At 38.9% G+C, this 12,980-nt stretch overlaps 1 protein-coding gene across 2 annotated transcripts in view; it reads right to left on the bottom strand.

Moving 5' to 3' along the window:
* Nucleotides 1-3,040: 3,040 nt before the first annotated feature.
* COL21A1 (collagen type XXI alpha 1 chain) overlaps nt 3,041-12,980 on the bottom strand; it is a 222,849-nt gene continuing 212,909 nt past the window's right edge. The window contains exons 25-30 of one of the 2 annotated variants that reach the window (XM_088831150.1): nt 9,463-9,495; nt 8,731-8,877; nt 8,588-8,642; nt 7,905-8,105; nt 6,726-6,803; nt 3,041-4,300 (exon numbers count right to left, since the gene is read on the bottom strand). In XM_088831150.1, coding sequence (XP_088687276.1) covers nt 4,113-4,300; nt 6,726-6,803; nt 7,905-8,105; nt 8,588-8,642; nt 8,731-8,877; nt 9,463-9,495 — 702 coding nt within the window. In that variant the 3' untranslated portion in view covers nt 3,041-4,112. The remainder of the gene's footprint in view (nt 4,301-6,725; nt 6,804-7,904; nt 8,106-8,587; nt 8,643-8,730; nt 8,878-9,462; nt 9,496-12,980) is intronic. The other variant, XM_088831151.1, reaches the window with a different exon arrangement.

Raw genomic sequence — 12,980 nt, 5'->3', positions numbered from 1 at the left:
AAGCCAAAGTTGAACGGTTCTATGAAGACCTACAAGACCTTTTAGAACTAACATCCAAAAAAGATGTCCTTTTCATTACAGTGGACTGGAATGCAAAAGTAGGAAGTCAAGAAACACCTGGAGTAACAGGCAAATTTGGCCTTGGAGCACGGAATGAAGCAGGGCAAAGGCTAATAGAGTTTTGCCAAGAGAACGCATTGGTCATAGCAAACACCCTCTTTCAACAACACAAGAGAAGACTCTACACATGGACATCACCAGATGGTCAACACCGAAATCAGACTGATTATATTCTTTGCAGCCAAAGATGGAGAAGCTCTATACAGTCAGCAAAAACAAGACCAGGAGCTGACTGTGGCTCAGATCATGAACTCCTTATTGCCAAATTCAGACTTAAATTGAAGAAAGTAGGGAAAACCACTAGACCTTTCAGATATGACCTAAATCAAATCCCTTATGATTATACAGTGGAAGTAAGAAATAGATTTAAGGTTCTAGATCTGATAGAGTGCCTGATGAACTCTGGATGAAAGTTCGTGACATTGTACAGGAGACAGGGACCAAGACCATCCCCATGGAAAAGAAATGCAAAAAACCAAAATGGCTGTCTGAGGAGACCTTACAAATAGCTGTGAAAACAAGAGAAGTGAAAAGCAAAGGAGAAAAGGAAAGATATAAGCATCTGAATGCAGAGTTCCAAAGAATATCAAGGAGAGATAAGAAAGCCTTCCTCAGTGATCAATGCAAGGAAATAGAGGAAAACAACAGAATAAGAAAAATAAGAGATCTTTTCAAGAAAATTAAAGATATCAAGGGAACACTTCATGCAAAGACGAGCTCGATAAAGGACAGAAATGGTATGGACCTAACAGAAGCAGAAGATATTAAGAAGAGGTGGCAAGAATACACAGAAGAACTGTACAAAAAAGATCTTCACGATGAAGATAATCACAATGGCGTGATCACTCACCTGGAGCCAGACATCTTGGAATGTGAAGTCAAGTGGGCCTTAGAGAGCATTACTACAAACAAAGCTAGTGGAGGTGATGGAATTCCAGTTGAGCTATTTCAAATCCTGAAAGATGATGCTGTGAATGTGCTGCACTCAATATGCCAGCAAATTTGGAAAACTCAGCAATGGCCATAGGACTGGAAAAGATCAGTCTTCATTCCAATCCCAAAGAAAGGGAATGCAAAAGAATGCTCAAACTACCGCACAATTGCATTCATCTCACACGCTAGTAAAGTCATGCTCAAAATTCTCCAAGCCAGGCTTCAGCAATATGTGAACTGTGAACTTCCAGACGTTCAAGCAGGTTTTAGAAAAGGCAGAGGCACCAGAGATCAAATTGCCAACATACTCTGGATCATGGAGAAAGCAAGAGAGTTCCAGAAAAACATCTATTTCTGCTTCATTGACTATGCCAAAGCCTTTGACTCTGTGGATCACAATAAACTGTGGAACATTCTGAAAGACATGGGAATACCAGACCACCTGACCTGCCTCTTGAGAAACCTGTATGCAGGTCAGGAAGCAACAGTCAGAACTGTACATGGAACAACAGACTGGTTCCAAATAGGAAAAGGAGTACGTCAAGGTTGTATATTGTCACCCTGCTTATTTAACTTATATGCAGAGTACATCATGAGGAACGCTGGGCTGGAAGAATCACCAGCTGGAATCAAGATTGCTGGGAGAAATATCAATAACCTCAGATATGCAGATGACACCACCCTTATGGCAGAAAGTGAAGAGGAACTAAAAAGCCTCTTGATGAAAGTGAAAGAGGAGAGTGAAAAGGTTGGCTTGAAGCTCAACATTCAGAAAACTAAGATCATGGCATCTGGTCCCATCACTTCATGGGAAATAGATGGGGAAATAATGGAAACAGTGTCAGACTTTATTTTTTTGGGTTCCAAAATCACTGCAGATGCTGATTGCAGCCATGAAATTAAAAGACGCTTACTCCTTGGAAGGAAAGTTATGACCAACCTAGATAGCATATTAAAAAGCAGAGACATTACTTTGCCAACCAAGGTCCGTCTAGTCAAGGCTATGGTTTTTCCCGTGGTCATGTATGGCTGTGAGAGTTGGACTGTGAAGAAAGCTGATTGCCGAAGAATTGATGTTTTTGAATTGTGGTGCTGGAGAAGACTCTTGAGAGTCCCTTGGACTGCAAGGAGATCCAACCAGTCCATTCTAGAGGAGATCAATCCTGGGTGTTCATTGGAAGGACTGATGCTAAAACTGAAACTTCAATACTTTGGCCACCTCATGCGATGAGTTGACTCACTGGAAAAGAGTCTGATGCTAAGAAGGATTGGGGGTGGGAGGAGACAGGGACGACAGAGAATGAGATGGCTGGATGGCATCACCGACTCGATGGACATGAGTTTGAGTGAACTCCAGGAGTTGGTGATGGACAGGGAGTCCTGGCATGCTATGATTCATGGGGTCACAAAGAGTCGGACACGACTGAGCGACTGAACTGAACTGATTCTTTTCTATTTTACCCCAAACTCTGTCTTTGAGATTCAATTCAGCTGGAAAACAGGCTGAGTTTTCAGCATCACATGTGCTCCAAGCTGGTTGAAGGAACAAGGGGCAAAAGGAAGTTCCCATTTTGCCCCTTCACCAGGTCTTCCAGAAAATGGTATAATTAGCAGGGGGAGTAGCTTGGTCAGGACTAACAGACACCTGGGGCTTTGCTGCAGACAGAACACCAAAACAAGCCTTAAGCTGATTCAGCTGCTGAATGCATGGGCTTCAGTCCCCTCCAAGGTCCTCATCAAAGTCACAGAAGGACATGACATCAATGAAGCTAAACTCTGGTCACCAGCCATTCCTGGGCCAGAAAGCAGGGGCTGTTCTTGCCCAGGCCAGTGGCACACAACCCAGTGTCTATGTTCTTATGTGAATCAGTCATTTAAAAATAGGGTAAATAATAAATTATACCCACTGAATAAATGATCATTGTGATGCATAATAAACTCAAAATCAGTTATAAGTAAGTATAAAAAATGCTGCATTCAAGCTTTTACAAAATTTTATTATACTTTGAATAACAAGCACGTAACAAATTTAGAGCATGATAAGGATGGAATATCTCAAGTTACATTCCTTACAAAAGCATTAAGTACAGTACACAAAGATTGTTTAAAATATTTTAAAGTCTGCTAAAAAATTATCAAGACATCCTAGGATCTGTGGAGTTACCTTTCCTGTCAACTAGAGCACTGATTCCCATTAGCTTTGCTACAATACAAGTTAACATATATGAACATACACATATAATAAATGAAATGGAAAATGAAGGCATGCAACAAACATTCCAATTACTAAGCAGGTATGAAGAAGAAAGTATTTTTAGTGTTTCTGCACTTATGATTCCTTTGAACGTACTTACCAGGTCTAATGAACCTTTTTCTCCAGAATGTTTTTCATGGTTCATATTTAGACCATCCCCAATGTAATCATTACTCTTTTTTAGCATCATCATTCATTGACTCATTTGAGAATTTGCAAATGGAGTAAGAAACACATTAATCTCTTTCACAGGTGATATTCAAAACGTGGAACGACTAACAGTCTATCACCCCGTCTGATAAGCACAGACACTCATGCGGTGATACAGTCTGTTCCCAAGCTGAGTGTCAGCCCTGATCGCATTTCCCACGGCCAGATGCACGTTTCAGCTAATGTAGAATAGAAGCATGAGCTATGAAACATGAAATTCACACAGACAAGAAATTGAACTCAAATACTCTGCTGCACAGAGGATGAATGTGAAACTTTTCACAGTGACTGAAACTGACTGGCTGACAGGCAATGATGGGTTTTTTTTTTATTCAACTTTGATGAAAACCAATGGACTTACAAGAAACCCTTGAGATTTAGTTAACGCTACCAATCTAAAGGCTCCGAAGAACTGAGGAGCCTTTAAAATCAGTATACGTGACCTTTTCTATATTTTTCCTTAAGGAAAAAACAATAATAAAAACACCGAGGTACTTGAGTTTCTCTTCAAGGGATTACTGTTGTTATCTTCCTGAGATGCAAAGACCACAAAAGAAGAGCACCATGCCGAGGCTGCTGGACGAGGCACCAGAAACTAATAGTTTGGTCCTTTTCTAAAGGGGTCTCTTCCAACAATGACACTAAAACACAGTGATGGGTCACAGATGCCCGGGGGTCCTGGCTGTCCTTGGATTCCTGGTTTTCCGTGGTCTCCATCTTTGCCGGGGAGGCCTGGGTCTCCAGGAGGACCTTCTTTGCTTATTCCAGGGGGGCCCTCTGGACCTATGATGGAACATTAGCAACATATGAACACAGGAGTTTGTTTCTGGGGCTGACACAGCTGAATCTGTAAAACATGTAAACTGGAAAAAAGACTCTCTTCAACATTTTACATATTTTCACTCAAAATGGAAAGAGAAGGAATCCTCTTGATAATTCTATATGCCTTGCATTTGGAAAAGAACTATCCAAAAATAATTTTTCAAAACTAAGCCAAGCTGTGTTATTACAGAAATCATGCAGCTAATGAAGACACAGAGCTAACATTTTAAGATTTCAATTTGTGGATATCACATTTTCACAATTTAAAAAATTTCAATTTTAAGATTTCAATTTGTGAATTTCACATTTTCACAATTTAAAAAAATTTCAATTTTAAGATTTCAATTTGTGAATTTCACATTTTCACAATTTAAAAAAATTTCAATTTTAAGATTTCAATTTGTGGCTAAACTATTTCTTCCTTTCAGCTTATTTTTGCCAATATTATTTTAAATTTACCAGTAATATATCAGTAAGCGAAAACTTTAATGAAGTCAATTTTCTGCCATATTTGCAGTCAAAATGACTATTTTCATTATAGGTATATAGTTTCTACATTGAACTACACTGTCATTAGCATAATATCATAATAATCCATACACAAATATCATAATGAATATAATAATTCAGTATAGGTATATAGTTTCTACATTGAACTACACTGTCATTAGCATCAGTTCAGTTCAGTTCAGTTCAGTCGCTCAGTCGTGTCCAACTCTCCGCGACCCCATGAACCACAGCACGCCAGGCCTCCCTGTCCATCACCAACTCCCGGAGTACACTCAAACTCATGTCCACAGAGTCGGTGATGCCATCCAGCCATCTCATTCTCCGTCGTCCCCTTGTCGTCCCGCCCCCAATCTTTCCCAGCATCAGAGTCTTTTCCAGTGAGTCAACTCGTCGCATGAGGTGGCCAAAGTATTGCAGCTTCAGCTTTAGCATCAGTCCCTCCAATGAACATCCAGGATTGATCTCCTTTAGAATGGACTGGTTGGATCTTCTTGCAGTATAAGGGACTCTCAAGAGTCTTCTCCAACACCACAGTTCAAAAGCATCGATTCTTCGACGATCAGCCTTCTTCACAGTCCAACTCTCACATCCATACATGACCACGGGAAAAACCATTGCCTTGACTAGACAGACCTTGGTTGGCAAAGTAATAGCATAATATCATAATAATCCATACACAATTTGTAAACCATAATTTAATTCAACTAGCATGTTCAAAGAAAGGAAAATTAAATCAAGACTCTGGCCTTTTAAAGTTGGTGACCGAAATATTTAGGTTTGGGGATGGAGCAGTGTGGTTTGGAAGCACTCTCTATCATTAATAATTCTTGCTATTACTACTAATAAATGTTTATTTGACACTTAAGTATTGCTCAAAATGCTTTGGGTACAAATTATTGAATCATCTGCTCCACCTAAAAGCCTCAAAAAGTAGTAACATCTAAAATAATAATGATGATACACATTTATTGAAAACACAGCTTTGGTTGTCATGCACTGTCTGAAAGCACAACATATATTAACTCATTTAATCATCCAACAGTGTCATGATACAAAGAAAGCTGAGCGCTGAAGAATTGATGCTTTTGAACTGTGGTGTTGGAGAAGACTCCTGAGAGTCCCTTGGACTGCAAGGAGATCCAACCAGTCCATCCTAAAGGAAATCAGTCCTGACTATTCATTGGAAGGACTGATGATGAAGCTGAAACTCCAATACTTTGGCCACCTGATGCTAAGAACTGACTCATTTGAAAAGATTTTGATGCTGGGAATGATTGAAGGCAGGAGGAGAAGGGGATAACAGAGGATGAGATGGTCGGATGGCATCACCGACTCAATGGACATGAGTTTGAGTAAACTCCAGAAGTTGGTGATGGACAGAGAAGCCTGGTGTACTGCAGTTCATGGGGTTGCAAAGAGTCAGACACAACTGAGCAAATGAACTGAACTGAACTGAAATAACATTTCATTACTGTTTTACAAATCAGAAAACTGAGGCAAAGCAAAGTTAACACAGCTAGCAGAGTCTGGCTTCTGAGTCCATTTCAGCATTATTTTGCATCCCTGAGAATCATAAAGATAAGACAGTGATATAGACAGTGATACACATTAGACAGGCATGAACGACTGAAACCATATGAGAGCTAGTCTAAGGAGTGGTATTCTAAAGAATCTAAATGATAAGTGAGAGAGAATCTTGAATGATTCATGAATGTAACATAGGATAAAACTTCTAGTAGTTAGATCTCAATGCGCTAAATGTGAATCACTCAAAAAAGGAAAGAAAAGTCTTGATTTCAATCTGTGGACATAGATCTATGGTGGTTTTCCCAAAGCAAAATGTGCAGGAACACTTGTGACCATCACCAGTTCTTACCTGGGGGACCAGGAGGACCTTGTGCTCCAGGGTACCCAAGTCCTTGGCTCCCTTTTGGCCCGTTCCGTCCAGGGAGGCCTACAGAGTGTCAGAGAGGTGAATAAGCTTACTTTTCCCATAAAATCACTTCCTCCTAGATTGTTTCTTCCAAAGCTGTTAATATATACATTAAAGAAAAATAAATCTTTAAAAAACAGTTTCACCTACTTATTATTACTTACTACCTATTTATTATTACTAATGGGAAAGAGAATTTTTTAAGCCACAATTTTTAAAATGATTAGTGGTCTATAAACATAATGAGATTAAATATTAAGAAAGGAAAATTATTGGAATTAATTTTGAAATTATTTAGCCCTCTCTGTTAATCATAGCTGTTCCTTTGATGAAACATCTAAATTGTTCAAATTATATTAAATTAAATGGAAAGAATTATCAACCAACATTTCACATAAACATTCAAAGGCAAAGAGCAGTAAGTTGTGGCCTACTATTAGAAAGTTCGGTTGCAAAACCGAATTTTTCTTTTTTTTTGAGATTTTTTTTTTTAATGTGGACCATTTTTAATGTCTTTATTGCATTTGACACAATAGTGCCTCCACTATTTTTTTTTAATACTTTAGTTTTTTGGCCCCAAGTCATGAGGGATCACAGTTCATTGACCAGGGATCAAACCTATGCCCCCTGTATTGGAAGGCTAAGCCTCAACCACTGGACCACCAGCAAAATCTCTAATTTTTCTTATAATAGAAAACAATGTTGAATACAACAGACGTTACCAAAGTCAAAATAAAGGAAATGGTGTCTGTGATGTTCTATTTAAAGACATTATTCAGTTCAGTTCAGTTCAGTTGCTCAGTCGTGTCTGACTCTTTGCGACCCCATGAATCACAGCACACCAGGCCTCCCTGTCCTAAGTTCATTGTCAACATTTTCTGATTTACAAGTTCACATGCTTCATAACTTTGACCTTTCTCCCTTGACTTTAGGATATGCTTTCAAAAAATACAATAATTATTCTTTAACTCAGTTGGCAAATTATTTAAAGATGTAGGGATAGAAAAATTTTTTGTCTTCAAGAAGACAAACATGAACTCTTGCCTATTAAATCACTTTAAGAGGTGAAAACAAAAAATATCTTTTCTGTTGTTCATTTGCTTACACATACAAATTAAGTACCTTTTAATCCTTTGGCACCTGGGCGTCCTGGAGCCCCCATTAATCCAGGAACACCATCTCTTCCTGGCAAACCAGGGAATCCTCGGGGACCTTCTGGGCCCATGGGACCGGGTGGTCCTGGAATGCCAGGGGAGCCATGCTGGGACTGGCAATGATCACAGCTTTGGATTCTTCCACTTTGAAGTAAGACAGGTAACTGGGCTTGAAAGCAAAGAAACCCCCACCCTTATGTTTAAATGGTGAATGGACATTAATAATAGCACTTATAATTTAACAAAAAATTTACAGATGCTTAACTCTTGGCCAATAACTTCATTTCTAGAAATTTAACTAGGAAATATCCATTGCTGTTTACAATAATTTTATTGTGGAAATTGCTTCAAATAAGAGGGAAAAGTATCTCCCTAAAAGAAACTGTTAAATTATAAGTGTCATATTGGGGAATAAAATTACTAGAATTACATCAGAAAAGAAAATTTAATCAATGGTGAAATAATGATAAATTATTTTATGAAAAAGATTACAAAAGTTACATGTAAAAATACTTATCTAGGAAAGACGAAGATGGATAAATGTCCTTTATTTTCTTCTTTATCTTACTTATACTTTTATAATTTCTATAAAAATATTTATATTACTTCTAAAATTTGAAAGTTATTAAAATCTGTATGTTTGAGACTTACCTCTTAATACATCAGAGCAAACTTGTCGAATAAACTGTTCTGAAAACTCTCTCCCCTGCATCAAATTATTAGGGGTTATAACATGGACATGCCAAATACAAAGAATGAAAACATAAAAACTGTGAAAGAAGCAGAATACATACGGGTTTCCCATCCAGTCCTGGGGGGCCCGGAGGACCTGTTTGCCCGGGTGGCCCCTGGGGGCCTGGGGGGCCCATCAGACCGTCTACCCCAGACTCTCCTTTGGCTCCAGTGGCACCTCTGGCACCAGGCTCTCCCTTTTCACCTCTCTAAAAACAAGAGAAATCCTCACTTCTATTTAAATATTTCAGGAGGTATAATTGCACCATAAAAGTCCTCAAGAATACAGATATGAATAAATACAAATACATATCTAAATTATACAGGTAACTGCTGGGAAACACCATAATTGATCAGGAAGGAAATTTCATACTATATTAAAAAGCAATTTATCCATCCAATCAACCACCCAGCCAACCCTACAAATAACCGTTACTTAGTACATATAGTGATTAGGCAATATGCATAGTACCAGGGATACATCAGTGAATGTGACAGTCTTGTTCCCAAGAAGTTTAAATTCTAGTGGTAGGCATAGAAATGCACAATATTCCTCATTGGAAAATATGCAGAAAAACAGTTCCCAATTCAGAATTGGAATCAATATCATTGACAAATGCATACCATTTCATACCTAATTCAGTGAACCTACATATTCTGAAAATCTCTATTTAGGAACTATCAAAGAACATGAAAGATATTTTCTGTTTGGAATGTCAACAGCTAGATTTATTTATACAGTACTAAAAATTAAGCTGTGAGGACTGGACAGCATAATTCAAGAAGAAACATACCTCTCCTTTTGCACCGTGATGGCCTTGAATTCCCTTCAAAAATTAATAGGAAAAAAAATGTGCAAGTTACAGTACCAGCAATGTGGCATGTACCCTTTAGACATATTTAATCAAACTTTAATTTTTGGTTTGGAAGACAGCAATATAAATAGTGACAAAATTATATATACAAGAGACCTTTTTAAAGGAGACTAATGACTAGGAAATAAGCTAAATGAATAATATAAAAGGGTTAATTTACATAACTTCCATTCGTCTATACGAATATTTTCATAGGATGCAGGTCAAATATGTAGGTTAGAATGTCATTCTATCTGAATTCTTTTAAAACTCTACTCTTATTTTAAAATATATTACTAATTTAAGAAAAATTAAAACTCAAGTCAGGGAATATACCCAATGTTTAATAATAACTCATATGCAGAGTACATCATGAGGATCGCTGGGCTGGAAGAAGCACAAGCTGGAATCAAGATTGCCAGGAGAAATATCAATAACCTCAGATATGCAGATGACACCACACTTATGGCAGAAAGTGAAGAGGAACTCAAAAGGCTCTTGATGAAAGTGAAAGAGGAGAGTGAAAAAGTTAGCCTGAAGCTCAACATTCAGAAAACTAAGATCATGGCATCTGGTTCCATCATTTCATGGGAAATAGATGGGGAAACAGTGGAAACAGTGTCAGACTTTATATTTTTGGGCTCCAAAATCACTGCAGATGCTGATTGCAGCCATGAAATTAAAAGACGCTTACTCCTTGGAAGGAAAGTTATGACCAACCTAGACAGTATATTAAAAAGCAGAGACGCTACTTTGCCAACCAAAGTCCGTCTAGTCAAGGCTATGGTTTTTCCAGTGGTCATGTATGGATGTGAGAGTTGGACTGTGAAGAAAGCTGATCGCCAAAGAATTGTTGCTTTTGAACTGTGGTGCTGGAGAAGACTCTTGAGAGTCCCTTGGACTGCAAGGAGATCCAACCAGTCCATTCTAAAGGAGATTAATCCTGGGTGTTCATTGGAAGGACTGATGCTAAAGCTGAAACTCCAATACTTTGGCCACCTCATGCGAAGAGTTGACTCACTGGAAAAGACTCTGATGCTGGGAGGGATTGGGGGCAGGAGGAGAAGGGGGCAACAGAGAATGAGATGGCTGGATGGCATCACCGACTCAATGGGCATGAGTTTGAGTGAATTCCGGGAATTGGTGATAGACAGTGAGGCCTGGCGTGCTGTGATTCATGGGGTCACAAAGAGTCGGACACGACTAAGCGGCTGAACTGAACTGAACTGAATGACTGTTTAAAAGATAAGAGGAAAAACTTTAAAGGAATCATATCCCATGATTATGATTGTGAGAGAGCTTCAGGTAAAGGTCCCTAGTTTATATCATGGGAAGAAAAAGCTGCCATATTGGTCAACATGCACATATGCATGCTAGGTTGCATTGGTCATGTCTCACTCTCCTATGGCTCCTCTCTCCAAGGGATTCTCCAGGCAAGAATACTGGAGTGGGTTGCCATGCCTCCTCCAGGGGATCTTCCCAACCCAGGGATCAAACCTGCATCTCTTGGGTCTCCTGCATTGGCAGGTGGGTTCTTTAGCACTAGTGACACTTGAGAAACCCATTGTACACAATTTGTGTTGTTCAGTTGCTAAGTCGTGTCTGACTCTTTGCAACCCCATGGATTGCAGCTTATCAGGCTTCCCTGTCCTTAACTATACCCCAGAGTTTCCTCAAAAGAGGAAAGAGTTTTGCCAAAAGAATGCACTGGTCATAGCAAACACCCTCTTCCAACAACACAAGAGAAGACTCTACACATGGACATCACCAGATGGTCAACACCGAAATCAGATTGATTATATTCTTTGCAGCCAAAGATGGAGAAGCTCTGTACAGTTAGCAAAAACAAGATCAGGAGCTGACTGTGGGTCAAATCATGAACTCCTTATTGCCAAATTCAGACTTAAATTGAAGAAAGTAGGGAAAACCACTAGACCATTCAGGTATGACCTAAATCAAATCCCTTATGATTATACAATGGAAGTGAGAAATAGATTTAAAGGAATAGATCTGATAGATAGAGTGCCTGATGATCTATGGACGGAGGTACGTGACATTGTACTGTAGACAGGGACCAAGACCATCCCCATGGAAAAGAAATGCAAAAAAGCAAAATGGCTGTCTGAGGAGGCCTTACAAATAGCTGTGAAAACAAGAGAAGCGAAAAGCAAAGGAGAAACGGAAAGCTATACCCATTAGAATGCAGAGTTCCAAAGAATAGCAAGGAGAGATAAGAAAGCCTTCCTCAGCAATCAATGCAAAGAGAGGAAAACAACAGAATAGGAAAGACAAGATGATCTCTTCAAGAAAATTAGAGATACCAAGGGAACATTTCATGCAAAGATGGGCTTGATAAAGGACAGAAATGGTATGGACCTAACAGAAGCAGAACATATTAAGAAGAGGTGGCAAGAATACACAGAAGAACACAGTCATTACATTGACATTTTTGAAAGATGATAAGAACCTTCAGGAAATACACTAGACTTTTTTGTTTTTGAAATTCATTGTACACTCAGGCTCCAAAATCACCCAATATTAGTTTAGAACAAAGGGTATAGCTTTCACAATACACAGGAAGGATTTCATTAAACAACTTTATTATTTTTTATTGAAATATAGTTGATCATTAATCAACTTTAAAGTTAAAAATTCATGTTCTGCAATTCAGTATAAAATTCAGTGTATAACATTTCAATATGAAATTCAGTGCATAACAAACATTTCAATAGAGAATTCCATGAATTTCTAGGTTCCTTCAACATGAAGATCCAAAGGAGACAGAAGAAAAAATTAGGGAAAATCAGTGTTTGGCACAGAGTAAGGGAGAGTCTCAAAACTTGAACATAAAGACACTAAATTTTAGTTTTCATATAAAAATCCATCAGTGAGTAAAACACTCTTTGTCAAGCCATTCTTTAAATATAGAGGTTCCTGAAGAAATGCAGAGATGTCCCCTACAAGATAGAATCTTCCAGTTGGATCCAGGTAAGGGGAAAGATTGATCCTGGGTGTTCACTGGAAGGACTCATGATAAAGCTGAAACTCCAATACTTTGGCCACCTCATGCGAAGAGTTGGCTCACTGGAAAAGAGTCTGATGCTGGGAGGGATTGGGGGTGGGAGGAGACGGGGACGACAGAGAATGAGATGGCTGGATGGCATCACCGACTCAATGGACATGAGTTTGAGTGAACTCCAAGAGTTGGTGATGGACAGGGAGGCCTGGAGTGCTATGATTCATGGGGTCGCAGAGTCGGTCACGACTGAGCGACTGAACTGAACTGAACTGAAGGGGAAAGATAAAAGATAAAAAGATCAAAGCTTCTAGGACTAGAACCAAATTAGATCTGAAACTGAAAACAGCTGTCAACTGAGAATCCACTTATATGATCTTGTGAGAGAAAGCATTCGCTTGGCCCCCACTCACAAAAGGAAGGCCAAAAAAATCAAATCGAA

This window comes from Moschus berezovskii, chromosome 23, assembly GCF_049115385.1.
Source record: "Moschus berezovskii isolate FMDL1 chromosome 23, NW_MosBer_1.0, whole genome shotgun sequence".
NCBI classification, from domain to species: domain Eukaryota; kingdom Metazoa; phylum Chordata; class Mammalia; order Artiodactyla; family Moschidae; genus Moschus; species Moschus berezovskii.
This window is presented reverse-complemented; position numbering and strand designations above follow the sequence as displayed.